Below are 26,952 nucleotides of genomic sequence, written 5' to 3'. Positions count from 1 at the left end.
TTTTCAGTACTTTCAAAAGAGCTATCTATTCTAATTAAACGGCCTTTGTGGTTCAGGGGTTTGTGATTAGAACAAAACTCGAACTTTAGCGTAAAGAGCGAGGTATTGACTAGGGGGCGAACCCCCTTAAATACGTAATAATTTCTGTTCGTTTTGAGTTTTAATGCTGCTCCTTACTTTCAGTTGAAAAAAAAATCTTAATTGAATTTAAACATAGCGCTGTCATTCATAGCGTGCGGCTCTACGGGACGGAGAGTGTATTTTGTTTGCTGACGCCGGAGTATTTTACTGTTTTGTAAAGTTTTGCTTGATGTTTTGCTAAAGCAGACTGTGAATAGTGGTGAAAGGTTACTGTTGACCAGAAATCAGTGAAAATTGCGTTAACGAAAGATTATTTCGACCGCAGAATGGATGATATGCAGGCAATTATTTTCGAACTTCCACACGAGAACAAATTGCTAAAAGATGAAAATAAGTGTCTACGGAAAGAGTTGACGAGTTTGAAATTAACTAGTGTTCATATGGACTTATATTCTAGAAGATCAAATCTAGTTTTTCATGGGTTTCCGAAATCACCTACTAGCGAGGATCTCGTAAGTACAGTAAAATCATTATTTGGTGATAAACTCAGTATTCAAGACAGTTCCGGCATTGATATTGAAAAATGCTATAGAATCACGAAAAAAGGACTTACTGGGTCTGATCGCACTACTTGAGCTTCGGGTTCAAAAACTAGTTTAGAGCCTATCTTTTTGACTTTTGCTCGACCTAATGATCGTGATATGATTATGCAAAACTGCGGCAAGCTAAAAAAACTCAGGAATTGGCCTGGCCGTGGATCTACCACCGGAACTTGCTAGGCGCCGAAAGGAGCTTTTATCTTTGGGCTTCAAATTGCGTAATTCTACTAAGAGTGACAAAATGAGGTATTATTTTTTTTGTTTCCATATGTTTTTGCAAAATTAGTCCAGTCGGTTTTTTATTTTTTCCCTCACAAGTTTCTCTTTCTTGCCAGTGTGACCTCCAGATTTATCACTGATCTTCCAAATTATCATTCAGAATTCCTTCATCGTAAAGAGAGAGAAAGGGGAACTAGCAATTTAAATAAGTGATTCTCTAAACTTCTTTCGAAATTATAGAAGAAGAAGAAGAAGAACTAAGAAGAACTTCTTATAGAAGAAGTTTTTGAATCTTTTTTATTGAAGTAAATGTAACTCATAATAAAAGGGTACTAATTGCTGAGATATACCGCCCTCCTTCTGGGTCAATCCCGGAATTATTTGCTCATCTGGAAAGTATTTTTGGGAGGATACACCAATCAGAATATATTGAGTTGTTCTTGATGGGTGATTTTAATATAGATCTCGGTCCTCCATTAAAAAAAGATGCAGTTGATTTTCTTTCAATAGTGTTTATGAGTTTTAAATTATTATTTGTCATTTTTATTTGTATTTGATTTATAAATTTATGGATTAGTAATAATATGATTATTAATGGTATAAAATGGTTTGGAAAAATTTTGAAGTAAAGTCAAGGAAGAAATGTATTCTATTAATGAGTCCTAAGCTATTATTCGTTTTTTCTTCTTCTTCTTCTTCTTTTGTTGTTTGAGGTGGGTGAAGGAGTATAGTGGATTATTTGGATAGTTTTTCATTTTTTTGTCGTTACGGTGACTCCAGTAGTAACTCAGCAAGGAATTATGTATTTTATTTATACACATATACATATTTTTTTATATTATCAGTATTTCTGGTATACTTAATTTGTGCTATAAATGAGCACTAATTTTTTTTTTCTTCTATTCCTGGCACGCCCCTAAGACAACTTGCTTTAGCAAACTCATGGGCAGGCTAGAAGATTTAGTTGAAAGACTTGTTTTTTTTCATGTATATATATATATATATATATATATATATATATATATATATATATATATATATATATATATATATATATATATATATATATATATATATATATATATATATATATATATATATATATATATATATATATAGTATATATATATATATATATATGTGTGTGTATGTGTGTGTGTGTGTATATATATATATATATATATATATATATATATATATATATATATATATATATATATATATATATATATATATATATATATATATATATATATATATATATATATATATATATATATATATATATATATATATATATATATATATATATATATATATATATGTATATATATATATATATATATATATATATATATATATATATATATATTTATATATATATATATATATATATGTGTATGCATTTTGTCAAGTTCTATTTTTTATTAATAAAACTAAAACTAATAATGGCTGCATTCGGATTATATCCGTCTATTATTATTCCGACGCGTGCGACACAAACGTCTCATACGATAATTGACAATATTTTTTTTTCAAGTTTCGCGACTTCTGCTTCTGTTTTAGTTTCGGATATATCTGACCATTACTTCATTTTGGGATCGTATTCAGTTCAAGAACATGAAATTTTAAGTCTCCAGATTAGCCAAAATTTCTGAATTTATCAGATGATGATATAAAACTTTTCAAAGAGGAAGTGGGTAAAATACATTGGTCGTTATTGTATGAAGAAAATAATGTGGATATCGCTTTCCAATTGTTTCATTGTATCGTTATGGGAAAATGAAAGAATGATGTGAAAAGTACAGTTCACAACTCCAGGAAGTTTTTCCGCCGGCGTCCGTGAGCTTCTAAAAGTCTTCTTTACTATATAAACAAGAAGATGAGAATGTGGAAGGGTTATTTAAGTGAACCAACAAAATTTTCATTAGAAGGATATAAATACAATAATTTGCTTCGTAAAATTCTAAGAAATGAGAAAAAAGTATTTTTTTAATAAATTCAAGATTTGTGGGAACAATGGTAAGAAAATATGGAGTGTTATAAAATCAGTTTTAAAACCTGGTTCTAAAAGTTCTGGTGTACCAAAAACTGATCCAAAAGGGTGTAGCTGTAGAGAATGAAAGCGAAATTCCATGGGTTTTAGCATCTTTATTTATTGAAGTTGGGAGGGAAATGATAGATGAAGTTCCAATCTCTCGACACAGCTATAAACATTTTCTTCCTCCTTCGTGTAGGGATTTGATAAGGTTCGTTCCAGTTTCAAATTATGATGTTGTCAACGAGGGGTTAACAACTGGGCATTTTGAGGGACACCTGGAGGCACGAGGCACGGAGGCATGCCTCCGGAGGCACGCCGGAGGCATATTCCGAAGGGCGCAATATGTAAATATATGCAGCTGCCTGTTATTCGGTATCTGTCGAATATTTCAGCACCTTCAAAAGCAATCTTTTAAAACTTGGAAAAAATCATTTACGGGTTTATTTGGCAAGGAAAAGAACCCCCCAAGACTGAAAACAACTGATATGTACCTAAAGAAAAAGAACGGAGGACTGCAAGTTTTTGATATCCATGCACAATCTAGGTAACCCTACGATGGCACTGATGGTGTCACTTTTTCCTATTACACATGCAGCGTTGCCACCAGCTCAAAAATAAGATTCCGATTTTCTTCAAAAAAAATCCCGAAATTTCAAAAAAATCCCGGAACACGGTTTTTAAGTTATACAACATAGGGCTGCGCAGTGATGACGTAAAAAGCAAGGTGCGAAATTCCAGGTACCGTGAAACGTGGTTTCTAGTTGTAACTAACAACTGATTGTCAATATTCCTAGTATTATTTCGACGTGAAAACGTTCTGGTGGATTAGTAGGATCTACGACAAACATTTTAGGCCAAAAGAATTCACCTAAGTTCCGAAAAAACGTGTCTACGCATCCACGTTTCATCGTTATTTGAATTTCCCGCTCAAGAATTGACGTCACGCTTCGCAGCCTTATTCAATATGGCTTGGCCAGTGGTAGAAGATCCACTTTTATCATACCTGCTTTTCTGTTTAGTGGCTGTGTCAAGATGCACCCTTGGATCTCGGATTCTTAATTGTACTAAAAAAAAAGGTATCTGCTGCTTTGACACGAAAGAATCCGGAAGAAACACAGATCCCTTATTCCCGAATGTACTTAGAATCAAACTTTCTTGGTATTAAGCACAGGCCTTCGTGTATTTGAAAAGAAAACTGTAAAGCAACAGTCAGAAAAACCGTTACTACCTAGTTATTAGTAAAAAACGCAAAGTAAAGCAACCAACAAAAAAAAATAACTAGCTTATCATATATGTACTGGTACATTTCAGTAATCATCTCGAAAATCACAGCTCAATTGGCAACCCTAAGAAACTGGACAAATGAGCTTCAGTAAATCAAACTAAGCTCGGTTAGCACAAGTATAAACACTAAGTCTTCTGCTACTAAGTCTTTTACTGAGCCAAAAATTTTTAAGTTGTAAGACTAAGCCTTTTGGAAGACGACCATCAAAATTCAAGTTCTTGTAAGTGAAAATTGAAGGATATACAGTTCAGGAAGTGGAAGAAAAAATGACACCGGAAAAACGTCTTCTCGAGGGAGACAGATGTGAAGAAACGGGGGGAATAAGATAGATTTGGCAAGAAAAAAGTTAAATGGTAGTGTGCCTTCATGTCCACTAATGCATTGACTGGTATATAATAATTCTTTTTTTTTTAAGTTTAGGTGATATGATAACGTATAAAGTTGTAAGATTTATATGTTTTTGTATTAAAATATCACTGAGTGGAGAGGAGGAGCGGAGAAAAAAAAATAACAACTACCTCTGAAAATGTTAAACAAAATTCCTTCTGTTGACACACAGAACATGGCGATGGTGGTGGTTATGGTCTTGAGGTCAGTTTTGGGTTTAGGTGCCATTTTTAACATGATGATTGCGATGCTGACGTGACATCAAAAAAGTGGAACCCTTTCTTCTGGATAAATGAATTCAGCTTTGTGATGACGTCTGAGTCAAAGCCAAAGACAATGTTGGTGCCGATTTCCATAGAAACGGGCTCTGCTAAATGCATGATATACAGGCTGGAGTCACAGTAACCCTGGTCTACCAATGTGGCAGTTAATGTGAGACCAGCATTCAGCCGGAACCACTGGCACAGAATTCCTATGTCGTCAGGGAACGGCATCACCATATTCTGAGTTTCAACAGAGTGGCATCTTCGCCCAGACAAGTAGCCAAACTGTATGACCCGCCCAACTAATACTCTCTTTCCCCTGCCGACCGGTCTGTAAACGCACCATTCACCGATACGCAATTCCGATTTCACACCGACCTCTGCAATGGTTTGTGGCGACTCACGTAGTCCTACTCGTCGACCCTGGACCATCACCCGTTTTAATCAGTCACTTCTCAGCTTCTCAGAGCTTTCCCTCAGAAGCCACAACAGCGTGGATTTTTTTTATTGGTGTTATGGAGCCGTCAGAAGTCTTGACAAGACAAAACCTAGAACTCTTCATATTCGTCACAGGCTAACTAATCCAATTTTTCTCAACTTGGTGTTTCACACAGTGAGCAATCACTGGCAAATCTTCAAAGATGCCGTTACTTTCCGAGCCCAATTCAGTGTCAGTCGCGGAAGCCTTTTCCTGCTTATCGGACAGAGTATTTTCCTCTGAGTCATCGTCTGAGTCACTGTAGTGAAGTACAGAAAGACGAACATTCGGTACTTGGTGATCGAAAGCAGAAAGTACGTCGTAGGGTATCAAGGCTTTCATTATTCGCTGGCTTTTAATACGAGCTCGCCCTAGCTCGAGCTTGATTTCATCGTCCCCGGACAAAGAAAAATCGGAACTGACAGACACAACACCAATGGATCTAACTCACTTGGCCTTGGGCAAGGACAGCTGTTCATTAGAATATTGAGCTTCAAAATCCGTTGTACTTTCATATTGACGAATTCGATGTAGAAGTTGGAGGAACAAAAAGTTTATTACAGTACTGCAAGTGCTGGTTTGAGACTGCATCTTCCTAAAAAAACCTTCACACGGTTGGCTATTCATGTCGAAGAGTTTGAAAAGACGTTCGAGCCCAAGCCGTTTGAATCGACGAATGAGAAGCACTAGGGAATGCATATTTATCTCTAGGCAATGGTAAAGGTTTGTGGTAATAAAATTCTCGTTCAAAGCATAATGTCCACTTTTTAGGACCCAGGATCTCCAATGTCAAACGCAGTAAACAAAACGACCAAGTAAAGATAACCTCTCCATAGGAGAAATTTTGCCTTCGTAATAAACGCGCCGTACGCTTTCCGTAAGCCAAAGATAAAACTGTGTTCCTTCGCTTCCAGGAACACGCTGTTTCAGGTGTGCCGGAGGCACGGAGGCACAGCCAGAGGCACGAAGGAAGGGACACCTTCGACGGTCAGTTATTAGCCCCTCGGTTGTCAATATAAAGAGAATCTGAAAAGTAGCTCTTCATCAGGATATGATGGAATTAATGCCAAAATTGTGAAGGGAAGCACTCAAGTTCTGGTTGAGCCACTTATTTTTTATTGAACCTTTCGTATGAAACAGGTACTTTTCCGGAGGGTCTAAAAACAGGGAGAGTAATTCCTATTTTTAAAGGCGGAGATCCATAAGATGCGCTTAATTATAGGCCAATTTCACTTTTATCTACTTTTTCTAAAATGTTAAAAAACCAATACATAAACAACTTGCAAATTTTTTGGAATTAAGGGGTTTTCTGTATTCAAAATAATTTGGTTTTCGTCCCGGCCACTCTTCAGAATATGCTTTTTGTTTCGCTTTCCCTTTTTAGGAATAAAATGATGGATCAGAGTAAAATTCCTATGGCAATACTTTTGGTCATAAAGAAAACGTTTGATCGTATGTCCCATGATATCCCGCTTGGTAAGTTAGACAATATTGGGGTGAGAGGCTATCTTTTTTTATGGTTTCAAAGTTATATAGAAAATAGAGTAATTATAATTGGGAATTATCATACATCTCCAAAGACAATGAATTGCAGGGTGGCCCAAGGTTCTATTCTTGGCCCTCTCTTATTTATTATTAACGATTTGCGGTTGCTCCCCAGTTTGTTGCTGCAATTTGTGCCCTCAGACTTCATTGTCTAGCACAAGTTCGGGTTCAAGTTCTGACGAAATGTTACAGGGCTTTGCAGATGACACAGTCATTGTATGTGCTAAAGGTAATTTTGAGGTGCTGGTTTATAGACAGCAGCAGAAGATGGAGCATGTTTACTTGTGGATGGATGCTGACAAGGTGACTTAAAATGTCAAGAAATCCCACGTTTTGCAATTTTCACGAGTAGGAAAGCTCTAGCCCTCTTTCACAGGTCTCCAAAAGACTAGAGGCATAAATCAGAGACAAGAAAATGAATTTGTAAAGTGTCTGGGTGTGTGCATTGATGAAAATTTGTCTTTGAAACAACATTCTGCATCGGTGGGCCTTGAAATCTTGGAATATTAAAAAATTGCAGCATTTTCTCCTGTTAAGATCCTTCATCTTCTTTATTTTTCGCTGATACAGTCCAATATTCGGTACTGCTCTCTTGTCTGGACGGTAGGCCGCTGACATTTAAATCCCATACAAATATGATTAACAAAACAGATTCTTTATTTTCTTTAGATAGTTTGGGAGTTTGTAATTGCTCAGTTTTGTTTACAAATACTTTCATTCCCTACAACCAAAATGCTTTTTTAGGAATTTTTTCTGTGGTTGAAACACGCCAGGGAAGATCACGTGATAGAAGCCTGTTGGTTGTTCCGTATACGCCCTGTATTTGGTCTGATTTTTTCACTTGTCAGTGTTTGGAATGGCCTACCAGAGGCAATTCGAAGTAAACCGAGTCTTGCATTATTTAAGATAAATCTAAAAAAACATCTAAGCAAGAAGTGTTAGGTAATACTAAGCATTTTAAACTAATATCGAATAAATGCAAAAGAATTAAAGACGGATAATTATTTATTATTTTAGTATTAATTTTAGGAGCAATATCAGATCTTGTTTTTTCCCGTTGAGATTGAAATTTAAGTTTTGTTTTAGTGTTTTTTGACTGAATTGTTTGGAGGCAATTTGAGCTGATGCTGGATGGCAAATGGAGGACCACCACTATATGACGTAATAAACAGTGTTATTTAGTGTTTCCTCAACAGGATTGTCCTAGAGGGCCAAATTAATATGGATTATGGGCCATAATTTATTTTTTTAAAGTATTTGTGAGTGTATGTAATTTAAATTTGATCAATTATTAAAACTGATCTGAATCTGGATCTATATCTCAATTTAATTTTATTACCTAACCCAAGATGCAGCTTTAGTTTTGAATTAGACTAACAAACATGTTTCTGATTCAGCAGATACACATCAGCTCTTAAGACATCAGCGTCATTCTTATATCTATAATTCTATAATTTTTCCTTTATTTAAACTGTGTAAACGGCTTTGCAGGCTTTTAAATATTTCTATTTAAACATATCTATAGCTACATATTGAGTATGCAGCTTTGCAGCCTTTAAATAAGTCTATATTTAAAAATATCTATATCTTAATTTAATGTGACTACCTTATACAGGATACGTCATTAATGCCTTCTGGGAAACTTAAAATGGGAACAGTTTAAAAGGCTTTCTGCAATAAAAGAAAAAGATGAAGAGATGAAATAAAGCATTCAGTTATTTAATACACAGAAATAAATTAATTAAGAAAAAAAATTTATTATACATACTCGAACATATAACAAGTTTTACAAACCAAGAATTTAAAAATGTTCATTGTAAAATTAAAATACTTCCTATTGTAAGGACAAAGGCAGAAACAGCAATTTTAACTTCTTCTGCACTATTGTTATAGCTGTTCCTCTCTCTCGCTTCATTGAATGAAGATCCAGGTCTAGAATTCAAATAATTTGGGTCATAGCTACCAGAATTCGGGTTTTGGGAGGGATCGTTTCTCCAACTATTTCTACTATCATCACCGTAAGGATTGTTAGGCATATCTGGCCTATTCCAATTGCTATTAGGATTTTGTTGGAAACCATTTTGGTTGGCAAAATTTCTTGCATTAGAGTCTATATTTGGATTGAAATAGTTGGAGTTGTTATAAACTCTTGGAGTCACTGGATGATTATGGCTCCTATCGTTTGAAAAACCAGAATTGAATTGGTTCTGATCTTGAGGATTTTGGCTGTTAAAACCAAATTGGTTATTCATATCACTGGGTTGTCCTTGACTACCTGAAAAATAGTTGTCAAAACCATTTTGAGGACGTGATGTCGCATCACGTGAGAACTGGTTATTGGGAGGAAACTGTCCGTTACCATTATTAAAGTTATTTCGATTTAGACCAAAATCTTGTGAATTAAAACCAATACGGTCTATATTTGTTTGTTGGTTTCGATTGTAAGAGTTAGGGTCAAGATTGTCAAGCGACGGGTGTTGTCTAACGTTGAAGTTTGGAAGATCTCTAAATCCAATGGGAGGAGTTCTTCCGAAAACATTGCGATCGGCACAAGCGACGCTTTCAAGCAGAATGCCAATGTATGTCTGGAAATGCCTTGGGGCGTTGCCAATACACATGCTGCTTTGATTGAATGCATTCATATAGCACCTTTCTGTGGTCACCAGGAAGCTAAAAATAAACAATATTTTTACTCTTTGCATATAATTGTGTAACAAAAGTTATTTTTGCAATTAATTTGTAAAATATTCCCCCAAAGGCTGAAACAGACATAATAATGCATCAACAATGATGTCAAAATACAGTTTTGACAGTTGCCCCAAGTTTTTTTTTGTTTCGTAACATAACTAAATTTGTGAATATATAATAGAAAATAATTTTTGCCCCGGGCATGACCAACCCTTGAAATGGTCCTATAAATTGCATCTAGGAAATAAAAAAATCAATGCCAGAAGTCACTATATATATATATATATATATATATATATATATATATATATATATATATATATATATATATATATATATATATATATATATATATATATATATATATATATATATATATATATATATATATATATATATATATATATATATATATATATATATATATATATATATATATATATATATATATATATATATATATATATATATATATATATATATATATATATATATATATATATATATATATATGTGTGTGTGTGTGTGTGTGTGTGTGTGTGTGTATATATATATATATATATATATATATATATATATATATATATATATATATATATATATATATATATATATATATATATATATATATATATATATATATATATATATATATATATATATATATATATATATATATATATATATATATATATATATATATATATATATATATAGTAAAGGCGTTAGCTGTAAAAAGTAATGAGTAATAAATCAGTTGTAATAAGGAGTAATATGGCTTCTAAGGAGAAACTGGCCTGAATGCATTTGTAGAAAAGGCGTAAGCTGCAAATAACCTTTTAAAATAAAGACGAATGAGTAATAAATCAGGTGTAATAAGGGGTAATATGGCTTTTGAGGAGACAATAGCCTGAATGCATTTGTAGAAAAGGGGTATGCTGTAAAAAAAAGTTAAATAAGGAGTAATGAGTAATAAATCAGTTGTAGTAAGGAGTAATGAGGCTTCTAAGGAGTTAATGGCCTAAATGTATTTGGAGGAAAAGCGTAAACAGTTAAAAATCCTCTAAAATATGGAGTAATGAGAAATAAATCAGTTGTAATTAAAAACAATATGGCTTCTACGGAGATAATGGCCTGAATGCGTTTGGAGAAAAGGCGTTAGCTGTAAAAAGCCCGTAAAGTAAGGAGTAATGAGTAATAAATCAGTTGTAATAAGGAGCAATGTGGCTTTTAAAGAGATAATGGCCTGAATATATTTTTATAAAAGAGATAATCTGTAAAAAAAAACGTGTTAAAATAAGGAGAAATGAGTAAAAAACCAGTTGTAATAAGGAGTAATATGGCTTCTAAGAAGATAATGGCCTGAATGCATTTGTAGAAAAGGCGCAAGCTGTAAACAACCCGTTAAAATAAGGAGTAACGAGAAATAAATCAGTTGTAATAAGGATTCATATAGCTTCTAAGGATAAAAAGCCCGTTAAAATAAGAAGTAATGAGTAATAAATCAGTTGAAATAAGGAGCAATAAAGCTTACAAAAAGATAATGGCCTGAATGCATTTGCAGAAAAGGCGTAAGCTGTAAAGAACCCGTTAAAATAAGGAGTAACGAGTAATAAATCAGTGGTAATAAGGATTAATATAGTTTCTAAGGTGATAATGGCCTGAGTGTATTTGGAGAAAAGGCGCAAGCTGTAAAAAGCCCTTTAATATAAGGAGTAAGGAGTGATAAATCAGTTGTAATAAGGAGCAATATGGCTTTTAAGGAGATAATGGCCTGAATGTATTTGTAGAAAAGAGGTAAGCTGTAAAAAAAACGCTTTAAAATAAGGAGTAATGAGTAATAAATCAGTTGTAATAAGGAGTAATAAAGCTTATAAAAAGATAATAGCCTGAATGCATTTGCGGGTAAACGACCCGTTAAAATAAGGAGTAACGAGTAATAAATCAGTTGTAATAAGGATTAATATAGCTTCTAAGGAGATAATGGCCTGAATGTATTTGGAGAAAAGGCGTAAGCTGTAAAAAGCCCGTTAAAATAAGGAGTAATGAGTAATAAATCAATTGTAATAAGGAGTAATATGGTTTCTAAGGAGATAATGGCCTGAATGCATTCGTAGAAAAGGCGTAAGCTGTAAATAACTCGTTAAAAAGAAAGAGTAATAAGTAATACATTAGTTGTAATAAGGATTAATATGGCTACTAAGGAGATAATGGTCTGAATATATTTGGAGAAAAGGCGTAAGCTGTAAAAAACGCGTTAAAATTAGGAGTAATAAGTAGTAAATCAGTTGTAATAAGGAGTAATAATGCTTATAAAAAGAGAATGGCCTGAATCCATTTGCAGAAAAGGCGCAAGCTGTAAACAACCCGTTAAAATAAGGAGTAACGAGGAATAAATCAGTTGTAATAAGGATTCATATGGCTTCTAAGGATAAAAAGCCCGTTAAAATAAGAAGTAATGAGTAATAAATCAGTTGAAATAAGGAGCAATAAAGCTTATAAAAAGATAATGGACTGAATGCATTTGCAGAAAAGGCGCAATCTGTAAACAACCTGTTTAAATAATGATGCAACGAGTAATAAATCAATTGTAATGAGGATTAATATGGCTTCTAGGGAGATAATGGCCTGAATGTATTTGGAGAAAAGGCGTAAGCTGTTAAAAGCCCGTTAAAATAAGGAGTAATGAGTAAAAAACCAGTTGTAATAAGTTGTAATAATGTAATATCTTCTAAGGAGATAATGGCCTGAATGTATTTGGAGAAAAGGCGTAAGCTGTTAAAAGCCCGTTAAAATAAGGAGTAATGAGTAAAAAACCAGTTGTAATAAGGAGTAATATGGCTTCTAAGAAGATAATGGCCTGAATGCATTTGTAGAAAAGGCGTAAGCTGTAAATAACCGGATAAAAATAAGGAGTAATGAGCAATAAATCATTTGTAATAAGGAGTAATAAGGCTTTTGAGGAGATAATTACCCTAATGCAGCTGAAGAAAAGGTGTAAGATATGAAAATCCCGTTATAATAATGAGTTATGAGTAAAAAATTAGTTATAATAAGAAGTAAAAAGGCTTCTAAGGAAATAATTACCTGCATGCATCTGAAGAAAAGGTATAAGTTGTAAAAACCACATTAGTTGGTCGTCTTGAATTTGATGACGTTGAAGGGCATTCGTTCCAATATCGAATCGTATCTTGAACACATTGAGGTCCATTGTTTAAAATCAAATCTGAAAGTAAATGTAAAATCGAACGTTGAATAATAAAAATGACCAAATCTAATTTTGAAATATAAAAGTGGGAAATATTCACTTTGGCCATGTCCTATGCTTGGCATTTTTCATATAAATCTTTTAAGGATAATGGCAGGAATAAAGAATAGTGATGATGGCCACATGCTGATACTTAAAAACAATTTACTTTTGTCACTACAAATTTGATTGGGGAGTTGCCTCCTGCTCGAAACCTCGCTCTTTGCGCTAAACTTGGAGTTGTCTCTTAATTCTTTAAGATCGACTTCTGAAACCTTAAGTTCGTTTAATTGAAACAATAAGACGCTTTTTTCAAAAATACTAAAACACTATAGCGAAAGGAGTGTGGTATGCAAGAGGAGGCAACCCCCTTCCTAAACGGAATAGTTTCTACTCGTTTTAAGTTTTAAGGTCGCTCCTTACTTTCAGTTAAAAAAAACTTTTTTTTTTATTTAATTTTCATCAAGATCACTTACTCTTTTGGGAGCTCCACCTCTCATTTGAGAATTAGGCGAATTTTCTCAGATTCTTAATTTTTTGTGGATCACTTAAAATTTGATATTTTGAATCACAATTAATAGTCTATCCTTTTGATGTATATATTGTTATCCAAACCCCTTTTTTTAGGGTTTAAGCTGCTAATAGCACGAGAAGCTACTTATTTGTAATTCATAACCACAACTGCTTGATTTATATTAACATTTGACTACCCCAAGACCAATGAAGATGTGCTAAAAAAAATGGCGCATGCTCTGGGTAACATACGAAATTGTGTTATACATTGGGAACTTGGTGTAATCAACTGCATCAACTGCATCTACTGATGAACTGTAGATGCTAAGGCTGCCATGCAATGAACAACATGCTAAAGAAAAGTATGACAAAATTTTTGAATAAAAATATGATGTTGCATTAATTGGACGTACATTAATAAAAAATTACTTTGTTCATTACCTTAAATAAATGCATTAATTAATTATCTTAATAGTCACATCACTATGGATCATTTTTGATGAATAGTCTTTGTTCTTACCTTTTAGATTCGCTCCTGCATTTGCGCAGAAATATTCATGACCTGCTGCCAAAGCTACGCTCTTCTTAAATGTAGCATACTCTGCAGCGTCACTCTGCTTGATTTCCTTCTCAGTACATGATTGGTTTAGTCTGGAGACGATCATTTCGAAATTCCTAAAAAAAGAAAAAATTTTACACAAAATGTTTAATGAGAAACTGTTTACTATGACCTTTTGCTCAATACGATCAAACAACGACATAAAAGCGAGAAGTATTCAGCACCGCCATCCTAAAAAAAGCCTTTATGTTTTTATAGATGCCCTTAAAGTACTGCACAGCACAGAACCAAACCTGTACAAAGAACAGACTAAATTAGTGACAGACGCGAGAGTGTGGTTGCGCTGTAAGCATGCTACAGAAGTAGGGCTCACTTCCAGATCTGCTCTATTTTTCTTTTCTCAAATAATTCTCTAGTTTCAGCCATTAAAAGGTGATTTCTTCAATCATTTCAACAGTTATACTTGTTTTAGCTGATAAATAAAATGACATCATATCAAATCTCAAAACGAAATTTATGTTTTATTTAAACATAAAATGTAAAAAAAGTATCCTAGGCCTGCAGCAATATCATTCAACATTGCCTTCAAGGAGTATCAAATATATTAAATAATTAATTGAGGGATAGTAACACTGAAATGAGAGAAGGTTTGAGACACCAGTTCAGTATTTTGACCTAAGATTTCCTCTCTTATTTCCCAATTCATTAGCAGCCAGGTATGGGGCTCGTCAACTCTCCAAACGAGTGTGGCCCATTATACGGTTCTAGGCATTTACCCCCTGGTAAATACCCCTTCCCCCGGAAAATACCCCCCCCCCCCTTGGAAATTAAAGTTTTCCAATTTTGAGAATTCTATTTGAGCTTTATTGTTTTTTTTTTTATTTCTGCAGGGGGAACGACTTTTGGTACTTGTGTATTATAAGCCACTCACTCAAGTTGACGCTGTGCAAAATTCGAGAACACACCAGTTCGTTCGTTTTTTCGTCATTTTAGAAATAAATTTGGGCTATATGTTTGCATATTAGAGGGAGGGGGGTAAAGCATAGCGGGTCTGCAATAAAAATGTGTTTTGTACAATTATTCTGCATATTAGATAGATAGACAGAGAAGTGTATTTTAAAGCCAAATATACGGCCATGAACATAATTCTCAAATTTAGAAAGCCTTATTTTCTACGGGGGGGGGGGGAAGGGTATTTTCCGTGTGGGGGATATTTCCCAGGGGGGTATTTTCCGCGGAGGGTTATTTTCCGTGGGGATTATTTTCTTGGGGGTATTTTCCGGGGGGTAAACGCCGGCCACCCTATTATACAATAAAAAGAAAAAAACTAAAATGTCGGTTCCTGAGAAGGAAAAGACCGTTTTTTCGCAAGGAGGTCCCCTTTTCCCGGCTCAGAGCTAAGCAATATACTAAGAAAAATAAATAAATATTGTTCTTCTACAGTCTTACAAAAAAGAACAATCCGCTTATATTTTAAGCAGAACGAAACACATATGTTGAAATACCATTATATTTGACATAATTTTCAGCAATATGAACCGTGTAGCGTTAACGACTTAACAACCATCAGTATGTTAGGATTTTGCATATTCTATATACTGCAACGCTAAATTAAAGTTACCAACCCCCCTCCAAAATCACTTTCATTTGGAAACTCATACAGGTAATGACCAGTATAACCAGTTTCTTCGTATAAGATAGCACTGTCATAAAAGCGACTTGTGCCGACCCTATGAATACGAGCAAAATCCCCCAAAAGCACAATTTTTCAAAAGAACTAGCTCTGAAAAATGGGCTGATTTGAAAACTTTAATGCCCCAACGGCTTCTAAAAGTGGCCAAATGGCGTAAATACATCTGGAAATGTAATATTGGTGACAACACCGCTGGTATTTAAGTAATTTGACAACGGTCTTTCAGTAAAACTGCCCAATTCATTCATACAGAGGTCGTCTAAGACGTGATACCCGTGGAAGCCAAACCCATTAACATACATTTCTGTCGTCGCTACCGCCTAAAAAAAATAATACGAAGTACCCGGATTCAAGAAGAGAGTTTTCCGACATAAAAATAGCGCGTCGTCACCTATGTGGTACGCTAGTTTGATAATGCTCATGAACAATAGCGTGGGATTCTTAACATATGGAAATTGGAATTTTGCAAGATACGCTATTTTGCACGTTACTATTTTAATAAAGTTTATTTTTAGCGTAGGCCATTTTTGACTTTGGAACGCTCTCTTAAGTTTTCTTTAATACCATATTTTGCGTGTTTTGACTTTTGCCTCAGGGGGACTTTTAGACTCTTGCCACATGAGAGCTTTGGTTTCTGAACCACTTCACAACACTGTTCATCATCTTGGCTCTGCTTTTCAAAGATCTAGTATCTGCATTTTTCAAGTGTTTTAAGAATCGCAAATACTAATTATATTTTGTCTCTTGTAACGCAAGAAATAGATGAAGATACAGAACTATGTAAACATGTTTTCTGAAGTTCGTTCCCTTCCTGTCTTTCGACACTTCGTTTTCTGCCGGACGTAGAAACTGCATTTTGTAACCTTAAAATTGCCGTATAAGGATTTGGCCGTGGAAATCTTTTCACCCCTAAAGACACTAGGTTGAATGTCAGAAACTAGAGCAAGTACAAATATACTGACCCGCCATTTGAACTCACTGAGTCAAGATTAAGGGGGGTATTTCCCTGAACTAAAAATCAGCTTTTTTGTAGATACTAATTTCCGACAGCGGACATCTAGTAAACTTGATTTCCTAAGATTGCTAAAGTCTTGTGTGGAAGTAAATGTGGCAATGTTGGGAGAGCTAAAGCAAAAGGATGAAAGATAACAAAAATATACTTTATAAGAGTAATGTGATGTCAAAATTACCGTCATGTTACCACTATTTTGCCATCCATATCATGTCAACAATAGTCAAACACAGGGGGTAAAAACCACGACGTTTGAAAAAGGTACCAAAACACAGATGATGCCCCGCCCCCACAGATTATGACTTGTGTCAAGACACCCTAAAGGCCCAACTGGGACACTTTTCTGCTTCCCAAAAATTTGACTAAGATCAAACTGGTCCGAGGCTCAGGCCTCATGGGGCTCCCTTGCCTCCATCCCTCCTAAAAAAATAAAGCAAAAAAAAGAATTTCAGTAGATATTTTGCTGAGAAACATTTATCTTCAGTAACAATATTTTTAGCCGACGGCATAGCCGAATATATACAGTCGAAATAAATGTAGCAAAAGTAAATACTATATAAAAGTCTCGCAAATAGCGGTATACCTGCAAGTCCGAAACACCCAATCATTAAGCTGCCCTCTTGAATACGACAGTACCTCGATGGAGTCCATGATGAACGTCTCAGGGCTTACCTCGTCAAGAGAGTTTAACACGGTGCTCTAAAAATGAAAAAAAAATTGCACTATTCACTCCATTCTTGGTCTACTCACAGTCTATTACTTAATTATCATTTTGATAAATAACTCACAATATTAGTAACTTGCAATGTGCTTGAGTTAATTTAATGAAACTGTCTGTTTAACGACTGCCACAAACGTTTCTATTTGAAAAAAAAACCCACCGATATCTTTAAACAAGAAAACGATGTTTTGATAAGCATCTGGAACTTCTTTAAAGAGGAAATATAAACAAAGCCGGTACTGTTGTACTAAACGGACTCTTTTATATAGCACTAGTTTGGTTAATGCTAATGAAATAAAATAATAAAGGGTGAATATATAATAGTTTAGAAACAAATTTGGGCTATATATTTGCACATTAGGAGGGGGTGGGGGGGGCAAAGCATACCATATATTAAATACGTAACCTAACCTAATCTATGTACCTCCCCCCCCCCAAAAAAAAAAACCAAAAAACAACAATTTAAATATAGTTCTTGCCTTTGTTTATATCCCAGAAGGCATTGTAAACCTGTTTTCATCACTCGTCACAGTCTATTTCGTGACTGGTATGCATTGCCGTAGATAAAAGAGTCCCTTTAGTATAACAGTACCACAAAGCCTAATATATCAGAAAAATAAGTTAGCTAGGCTATTGTAAAAAAAAAAAAAAAAATGAAAAAAAAATACAGTTTGAAGAAGACTGCAATCTTTTAATTTATGGAGCGTTACATATTACACAAGTTATATATTATGTTATTATGCTTATTTATAACACTTACACATCTCCACGTAGGTGCTTACGGCATCTTTGTGTAATGTTCCTGGAAAATGCATCTGGTGCATTGAAAGTCTTTTAACCCATTGACAATGTTACACTGACAGTTTACTGTTTACTACAGGACTGTTTTTTTTGTCAGTTCTATTTTTATCAGTTCTGCTTTCCTAATTCTGCTTTTCTCTCCATATGATTAAACTCTGAGTATCCTCTCAATCATAGGCAGCGCATTAGCGCTGCCTAAGTAAAAAACGATGTAGGCACAATGTGTTTTTGGTTTCTCCATACCCGGGCACTTCGTATCGAAGGAGTTGTCGTAGAAACTTCGAAAAAGGCTAATTCGATTGGAAATGGAAGTGGTTAGAGCCTTTTTTAATAGTCGAAAGTGATTGGAGGGCAACTAGACCCCCCACGCCCATCATTCCCCCAAACACAGCCAATCAAAATTTTGAGATAGCCATTTTGTTCAGCGAAGTTGATTTCCAGACAGAAAATGAGTTTTGAGGAGGACACTCCCCCGCAACCCTTAGGGCAAGGGTTTTAAGCTATGCCCGGTGGGCAAATAAGGTTTTTATAGAAAGTGCTGTCGTAGAAACTTCAAAACAGGCTCATTCGATTGGAAATTCGAAGGGATAGTACCCTTTTTAATAGTCGAAAGTGATTGGAGGGCAAATAGCCCTCCCCACGCCCTCATTCACCCAAACACATCCAATCAAAATTTTGAGATAGCCATTTTGTCCAGCGTAGTTGATTTCAGGACACTCCCCCACAACCCTCAGGGCAAGGGTTTTATGTTATGTAAAAAATACAAATGAATGTATATTCTCAGTTTAATATACATATACTGATGTTTAGTAACTAAAGTTTTAGTATTATTTGCTTCATTAAAGTTATAAAAGTAAAAACATTTATATTTTTTTCAGTAAAGTGCAAATTATCTTCTGGCCTTGAAAAGGAATAGGGGTTTTGATCACAACTCATGTTTATTTCTGCTCGTTTTGAGTTTGACTCGGTTAATTATTGTAATTTCTGTTTTGGGTTTCATTTATTTATCGATACTGATTTGTGGTAGTTTCACGCTTGGTAGATTATTTGATTTTATTTTTGCTCATTTTTTTGTTTAATGGAGTTCTTTACTTTTCTTTGAAAAACTATTTTGTGGAAAAAGTTTTTTTTAATTAATATGAGTAAATCGCCAATGACGCAGCAGGCTTTAGACTTTGACAGTTAGGGAAGGGGGCAGTAGCCAAAATCTTACTTGTAGTGATTTTTGTTTGTTGTAAGTTTGAGCTGGATATTCAAATTAAGTTTTACTCGCTTTAAGATTTATTTATAAATTTATATTAGTACCTGTTGTATGTTTGTTCGCTATGATTGTTTATTTAATTTCTGTTCGTTTTGATTTTCATTCATTTTTTAATGGTAATTTCTGGTCGTTTTAGTTTCAATTATTATAGGAATTTGTTTCTGCTGATCTTAAGTTTATTATATCCTTTAATTTTATTTGAAAAACTACTTTTCAGGAAAGTTCTTTTTTAAATTAATCTCCCTTCGTTTTTTATTGCTGAAGTTTCAAATTTTTCAACTTTCCGCATTTCAAAATCAATTTTTTTTTTTAACATCAAAGTATCAAAACTAGTATCAAAGTAAATAAAGTATTCAAGTAACAATAAGCAACTTGTATAACTCACAGCCCTTTCCCTGGGGGCTGGGGGGTTCAAACCCGGAAGTATAGTTATTTTGCCTTTGGACTATTTTGAACACAATGGCTATCTCAAAATTTTGACCGGATACATTTGGGGAAAGGGGTCGGGAGGGGACCTGGTTGCCCTTTGATCACTTATGACTCCTAGAAAAGGAACCAGAACTTCCAAATTCCAACCAAATGAGCCTCCTCACAACTTCATACGACCACCACTCCCTCCATGGAAATCTTATATACCCCTGGCATAACCCTTGCCCCCGGGCTCTGGGGCGTTGTTTCAACCCTAAAGGGATTGTTTGGGCTATTTTAAACAAACTGGCTGTCTCAAATTTCAATCGGATAAAGTTGGGGGAAAGGGGGTGTGGGGGGATAGTACCCTGGGCTTTGTATCAACCCTGAGGCATTGTAATATTATCTGTGGGCTATTTTGAACAAACTGACTATCTCAAAATTTCTATCAGATGTATTTGGGTAAGAAACCGAGGGTGGGGGGGTGCTCTCCTATCACTTTTGACTCTTAAAACGGGAGTTAGAACTTTCAATTTTCCAATCAAATAATCCTCCCTCGAGGTTTATACTGCCACCCCGTCCAAAAAAACACATACAACCCTTGCCCTAGGCTCAGGGGAGATGTCAACCCTGGAGGCATTGTTATATGATCTTCGGACTATTTTAGACAAAATGACTATCTCAATATTTTGATCGGGTGCATTTGGGAAAAATAGGGCGGGGGGCTAGTTGCTGTACAATCTCTTTTGACTTTCAAAAAGGGAACTATAACTTTCAATTTCCAATCAAATGATCATCCTCTAAACTTTATACACACCCCCTTCAATAAAACCATATAAACCCCTGGGTTCTACAGGTTGTCCTAAACCCGGAGCCATTATTATATGGCTTTACGACTATTTTAAACAAAATGGCTATACAAAAAGTTTAGATCGGATGCATTTGGGGAAAAGAGGGAGTGGGGGGATATTTGCTTTCCGATACCTTTGCCCTCCGGGCATAACATACAATCCTTACCCACGGGATCTGGGGGGTTGTGTCAACCCGGAGGCATTGTTATATGATTTTTGGACTGTTTTAAACAAAATGGCTATCTGAAAATTTCGATCAGATGCATTTGGGGAAAAGAGGGCGTCGGGCAGGGGGGCTAGTTGCCCTCTTATCACTCTTGACTCTTAAAAGGAAAGTGGAAATTATAATTTCCAACCACATGAGGCTCCTCCAAAGTTTATACGACCACCCCTTCCATAAATACCTTATATGCCCTCGGGACTTAACTTACAACACTTGCCCCCTGGTTCTGGGGGGTTACGTTGACGATGTAGTTTTTGTTATCTGATCTTTGGACTGTTTTGAACTAAACTGCTATCTCAAAATTTTGATCAGGTTCACTTTAGGAAAAGAGGGAAGGGGGGGGGGGCTAGTTGGCCTCCAGTCACTCTTGACTCTTAAAAACGGCGCTAGAACTTCCGATTTTCAATCAACCGAGCCCTGTCAGAAGTTTTACGACTATCCTTCCACATGAAGCGTCTCTGGAAAAAAAAAAAAACACAAAAAAACATGGAAGCCTTATGGCTTTTACTCTAGGCAACGCTATAACGTTGCCTCCGATTATATATAGTTTATGGCATTGAGCATCCAAAGGAGAAAAGACTGCATTAAATTCTTGTACACTTAAATTTTAGGCTACGCAAGGAAAGTAAGGAAGAAAAACATACGTTGAAGGAGATTTCACATACTCCACCAGATGGTGTGGAAGACGACCACCAACTCTGACAAAGTGCACCTAGAATAATAGGGTGACAATTAAATTCAAAAACTGCACAAACACTTCCCATTCTTCAAGCCTGAGCAGGGGCAGGGGTTAGCTTCCGCCCCCCGGAATAGAACGTCAAAATTAGACTATGGATAACGCACTAACGAAATGAGGGGAATAAGAAATAAGGGAAGGGAAGATACAACCTTTAAATATTTCTATATACGATTTCAGAGAGTAGGCCTAGGCATCTCCAACAAGGCTACTACTACTACTACTATTACTACTAACAACTCACCAAAACACCAAGGCGCCTGAGGCCAACACAGCTACGCGCGCTCCTCCTCCATCCCAGTCTATTCAAAGCTCCTTCTTTACACCCTCCGAGGAAGTTCCTATTTCCTTTAAATCTTTCTTTATGACGTCCTCCCACCCCAGACGAGGACGACCTGTTTCCAGTTTAGTCCTAGACGGTTGGCCGAAAAGGACAATCTTCGGCAATCTGTCATCCTTCATCCGCACAACGTGCCCTAGTCACCTCAACATTTCTTTCATTATAGCCCTAGAAACAGGTATCAAAACACATTTTTCGTACAGCCTACTGTCTGAAATAATCTACTGTCAGCCGGTTACCCAGAACAATCCGTAAGCCATTTCTCTGGAAAACATCTAGCAGATCTTCATCCACTTTTCGGAGCACCCATGCTTCAAAGCCATATTCGACCACTGTGATTACTGTAGCTTCTAATATTCTAGTCTTGGTTTGCAGACTTATCTTCCTTTTCTTCCAAACTTCTTTTAACTGTGAAAAAACACCCTGATCCTTGGCTATTTTACTTTTAACAATCTTCACTGCTCCCACCGTCCTTACTAATAATACTACCAGGTAAGAGAAGCTACCCACCTGATCAATTTTTTCGTTACCCAATGTCACCTTTTCATCTTCACTTATTCCTAGCCTTAGTGACTTAGTCTTCTTGACTTTAATTTTCAAATCTATTCTAGCACCCTGAACTCGCAAGACCTCCAAAAGTTCATTCATTTTGCTCACACTTTCATCTAGGATACTTAAATTCTCAGCATAATCTAATTCCAGGAGACTTTTCCCTCCCCATTTGATTCCGTGGTCTCCCATTGCCTTTCCTGTGCTCCTTAAGACAAAATCCATCGAAATAATCCATATAAAGGGGTATAGAACACAACCTTGCTTAACTCCTGATTTAACAAAAAACCAGCTACTAACCTCATTTCCTACCTTAACCGCAGCAGTGTTATTCTCGTACATAGCACTAATCACTTTAATGTATTTGTCTGATATACCATACAAGGATAAAACCTTTGCTAAAGCTCTTCTATCAACAGAATCGAACACTTGGTCATACTAGGCTGCCTCTCTAAAAAAGGGGGCGCTACTATTTCGACTAACGGTCACAAGCACTAAATGTCATAATATCTAAAAGAAAAATCTGTCAGGACCACTAACCGTCATAACATCTAAAAAATTTATAAGTTTATATAATAGTAATAAGTATATAATAGTTTAGAAACAAATTTCGGCTATATATTTGCACATCAGGGGGGTTGGGGTAAAGCATAACATATATGAAATTTGTTAACTAAAGTTGAAAAATTTTAGATGTTATGACGGATTTTGTAGACGAAATTACGTTAGTGCTCCTGACGGTTAGATGTTATGTTATGACGCCTTCCAATAAAAAAAATTATAATAGATTTTAAAATATCCCAATATTTCATATTCAAAATTAATATTCTGGAGTTTAAATGCCTTTGCATTTATTACCTTTTGGTCCTCACAGGTCTCCTATCTTCTCTTTTACGAGATTTGGTCATAAAGACCGAAAAAAATAGAGGTCAGATTCACAAAATTCTTCGGTCAGGTTTTGCAAATAATCCTGAGTCATACTATTCAGGTTTTACTCTCTATGACAAAGGGAGAATTGAATAGACAGCGCAAACAAGCAAGTACCGGGCCTTTATTTCTTTTTTTGTTCTCTCTATAGGCTGGGTTAATCACACTTGCTATCAGAGACGTACGTGGGGGGTTTCGAGCCTCCCCCCAATCCTACATTGTCGCAAATATAAGGGCCGAGGGATTGCTCACTCTCAGAAATCCTGAAAGCTCAACCAGGTGGCGTTTGTCAAGCCCCCACCCCCATCCCCCCGAAAAAATTCTAAGTAAGTGCGTGTCTGTAATAGTAAAACTCGAAAACGAACCCTAAATGAAGATCATATTTTCAATATGATCCTGCGCAATTTCCATGCTATTCTGTTAACCTTCAACATTGTTCATTTGAATCCCAAAACTAGTTTTACGCTAAACGATTTTTTAAGTTCATTGGTACTTATGCTATAATTATACTTACACTTATGGTACTTATACTTACACGTATGGTACTTATACTTATGTTACAAACGAAAGAAGTCAAGTTTGGTTAATGCTAAGGAAATAAAATAAAACAGGATGAAAATATAATAGTTTAGAAACAAATTTGGGCTATATATTTGCACATTAGGGGGTTGGGGGGTTAAGCATAGCATATATTAAATACGTAACCTAACCTAGGTACCTCCCCCCAAAACACAATAGTTTAAATATTGTAAACGCAAAGAGAAACCACGCATCGCGATCCATTTATCCATTGCAAATACCCGTTTGACTGGATTCCTTTAGTATTTCCCTATACAGTCTATAGGGGTGTGTAAGATATAATGCCAGTCAGACGAGATTGTTCATTAGACGAGATTGGATCGATACTAGCTTAGGTTTGACGTTCGATGTATTTCTTCCATTACATCGGAAAATTCGAAGCCATCCATTTTCTATCACAATCATGTTCTTTATTAGGCATATTGACGGCTCATTTCGACTATTAGGGCTTTCAAACAAATGGATTGTCCAAAAATAATCACTTGTTTAGTTCTTTGCTCTTTCCTTCGATAGCAGCAAATAATAGCGTCAAATAGACGCGCTTTGGTCGAGGATGGGCATGACTCTATAACGGCTGCGTAAATATAAAACCCATACAATTGTTCTGAGACTTGAGAAACAACAGGAGATGTATCAAAGTTGGGAGCCCCTAGCTCCCCATAGGTTTTGCACAAAAACGTAGTGATCTTGCAGATTGCGGACGGTTTCATACCAACCTTTTTTGACGAAAATCATAAATTTAAATGCGTTGAAATTTTCCAATGGATGCAAGAAAACGTGCTCAGAAATAAAATGAACAGCTGATTGCTCAATTGTTTATAAGCCGTAGTATGTAAATTACAATTCTTTTCCTTCTACGTTGAAAATTATCTTTTTTCTTATGTCAAGTTTGGTTTGCATGGATCCACGTTAATAGGATAAGACCCCTCAAATCAGAAAATATTCCATAAATTATGATTTAAAATGTTCCCCTCTTTGCTCTTGAAAAAGATGCACTTTTTCACGGGCGATTTCAAGCGAGGGTTACCGACTCTCAGAAATCATATACACCAGGTGGCCTGGGCCAATCGTGGCCGAGCTGTGCGGCCCCCCGTGGCGTTCCGTGATGTACACCCGGTGGCGGGAAGTCGGTAACCCATTGATTTCCATTAATTTTAGATATATTTATGGGTAAATTCTTTTCAGCATTTAGACGCCAAAAACATTTCAATTGCTCCAAAGCTGAGGATTTGCCTTTTTTCTATCTTTTCTAGTATACTGCGACTAGACCCCAGCGCCACGCCGATAAGGGAAGACCGGCAGCGGCGGGGCGAAAACAGCGTGCCGCCGCCGCGCCGCCGGCGCGATCAATGTTGACCGCAAACATTAGTGTTTTCTTCAGTTTTTCTCAAATCACAGCTTAAATTTACAACAGATTCGAGCCAAATCATGAGTTCAAAAATTCATAAGTCGCCGGCTGGAAACTGGTCTTCTTCGTTATTCAACAAGAGAAGTACAAATGTGGTAGAAAAGAAATGGCTGTGACGTTTCAGAACCCTTGCATAATACGAGTAGTTGAAGTACCTATTAGCTATATCTTCTTAGCATTAATAGTTATCAAAATTAGTAGTTTTTTTTCATCGAGCATTGCTGCATACAAAACCTCAAATACTGTATCACAAAATTCATCAGTTATCTGGGTAAAAACTTTGAATATAAATATGAACTTAGAAGCTTAATTTTTCATAATGCCCTTTGCCTATATCTGTTTTGTCACCTTTAAAACAGATGAAATGGACGACTTTGATATTGATTGTTTTTTTTTTTGGCTCTTTTGGATTCCTAAAAAAACTTCTTGTATTAAAAACTGGTTTTGAATAACAATTTAAAAAAAATACACTTTAAAGTTTTTTTGGCTTCTTTATAGAATATATTCATGTAGGCTAAGGCTGAACTGCTGCTTTTTTATTGCTTTTGGCTGCTCTTTTGGATATTATTCATTTTTTTTTCGTTTGGGGATTCATTCCAAATTATAAACTCATAAATACCTAATATCAGTCGAATTATAAACTGCATCTAAAAGGAGTAAATTTATCAAACTGAAAAATACATGATGAACATTTCACATGAGAACACTTCAATTACAATGAAACAAAAAACACTTAATGGGTTATTCGGTATGAAGAAAAATGCAGTGCCAGCTATTTTGTTAGGTCAAAAATGAAAATCTCATCCGTTTTAAATATAATTAAATGAAATAATATGTAGACTGAAATGGCTCCAGGAAGATGTTGAAATTTTCTTCCTAGTTTGTCACTTTTAATCCAAGCAAAATGCTAGGATACTTAGTTATTGAGTTTGAGCTTTGATTTCCAAATGCTCAAAAAAAAATTACCAAATTTAAGAAATTGCAACAATAAGTCACCTGTGGTCAAAATACTCAAAGACTCCTCTTTGATCCCCACCCAGGCTCAAAGCTTCGGCTTTGGTCACATCCATGGAAATCTCCAAAGAGTTTCTTTTTATAATAGCTTTCAAGCGTAGTTAGGGCTATTTAGCCTTTTTTGCTTTTCTTCAAAGCTTTGAAAAAAAGTGTTAAAATATCCCAAATGTTACATTTGTTATATTTCTGCATATTTTTGGTAATCATTTGTGGGGTGATTGAATTTTTTAAACAACTGTAGAAACGTAAGAACGTTGCAACATCTAGCACCCTGAGGTTATAAGACTATCAAAGACTCCTCCTTGAACCTCCCAAATTGAAAGCTTTTATTTACCTGACCTTTTAATGTAACTTGGGCGCTGGATCAAGGGCGCCATCGTCACTCGAGCGCAACGTTAGGTGGGGATGTCGATATCGCTTTCGTCACACCAATTCGTTTTAGTGTGAATCTGCCTGGTACTTATGAATGAATGTTTTAAAAGTAAACTCGTTTCATCAATAAGAAAAAAACGGGTCGGACGCAT

At 35.5% G+C, this 26,952-nt stretch overlaps 1 protein-coding gene and 1 long non-coding RNA gene across 2 annotated transcripts; one reads left to right on the top strand and one right to left on the bottom strand.

Moving 5' to 3' along the window:
• Nucleotides 1-376: 376 nt before the first annotated feature.
• Nucleotides 377-8,203, top strand: LOC148954732 (uncharacterized). Its single transcript, XR_016141588.1, has 2 exons — nucleotides 377-593; nucleotides 7,985-8,203. It is a non-coding gene; the product is annotated as an uncharacterized LOC148954732 (long non-coding RNA).
• Nucleotides 8,204-8,639: 436 nt separating this feature from the next.
• Nucleotides 8,640-21,654, bottom strand: LOC148954731 (uncharacterized). Its single transcript, XM_089086716.1, has 5 exons — nucleotides 21,520-21,654; nucleotides 17,194-17,309; nucleotides 13,867-14,021; nucleotides 12,674-12,812; nucleotides 8,640-9,568 (listed from the first exon to the last, which is right to left on the bottom strand). The coding sequence occupies exons 1-5, from the start codon at nucleotides 21,637-21,639 to the stop codon at nucleotides 8,710-8,712; spliced, it is 1,389 nt and encodes a 462-aa protein (XP_088942842.1). The 5' UTR covers nucleotides 21,640-21,654; the 3' UTR covers nucleotides 8,640-8,709.
• Nucleotides 21,655-26,952: the final 5,298 nt, after the last annotated feature.

This window comes from Artemia sp. Qi Xiang Cuo, chromosome 3, assembly GCF_049724085.1.
Source record: "Artemia sp. Qi Xiang Cuo chromosome 3, ASM4972408v1, whole genome shotgun sequence".
Classification (NCBI taxonomy): domain Eukaryota; kingdom Metazoa; phylum Arthropoda; class Branchiopoda; order Anostraca; family Artemiidae; genus Artemia; species Artemia sp. Qi Xiang Cuo.
The sequence above is the reverse complement of the archived record's forward strand: the minus strand, read 5'-3'. Positions and strand labels throughout refer to the sequence as shown.

What these genes read in the sequence shown, in the direction of transcription:
- LOC148954731 (XM_089086716.1), bottom strand. Translation starts at nt 21,639, where the DNA reads ATGGGAAGTGTTTGTGCAGTTTTTGAATTTAATTGTCACCCTATTATT. An exon ending in TATGTGAAATCTCCTTCAAC is followed by an intron (nt 17,310 to 21,519) that starts GTATGTTTTTCT and finishes TTTCATTTTTAG; the next exon opens with AGCACCGTGTTAAACTCTCT. An exon ending in TTTTCTTCAGATGCATGCAG is followed by an intron (nt 9,569 to 12,673) that starts GTAATTATTTCC and finishes GTTTATTTTTAG; the next exon opens with CTTCCTGGTGACCACAGAAA.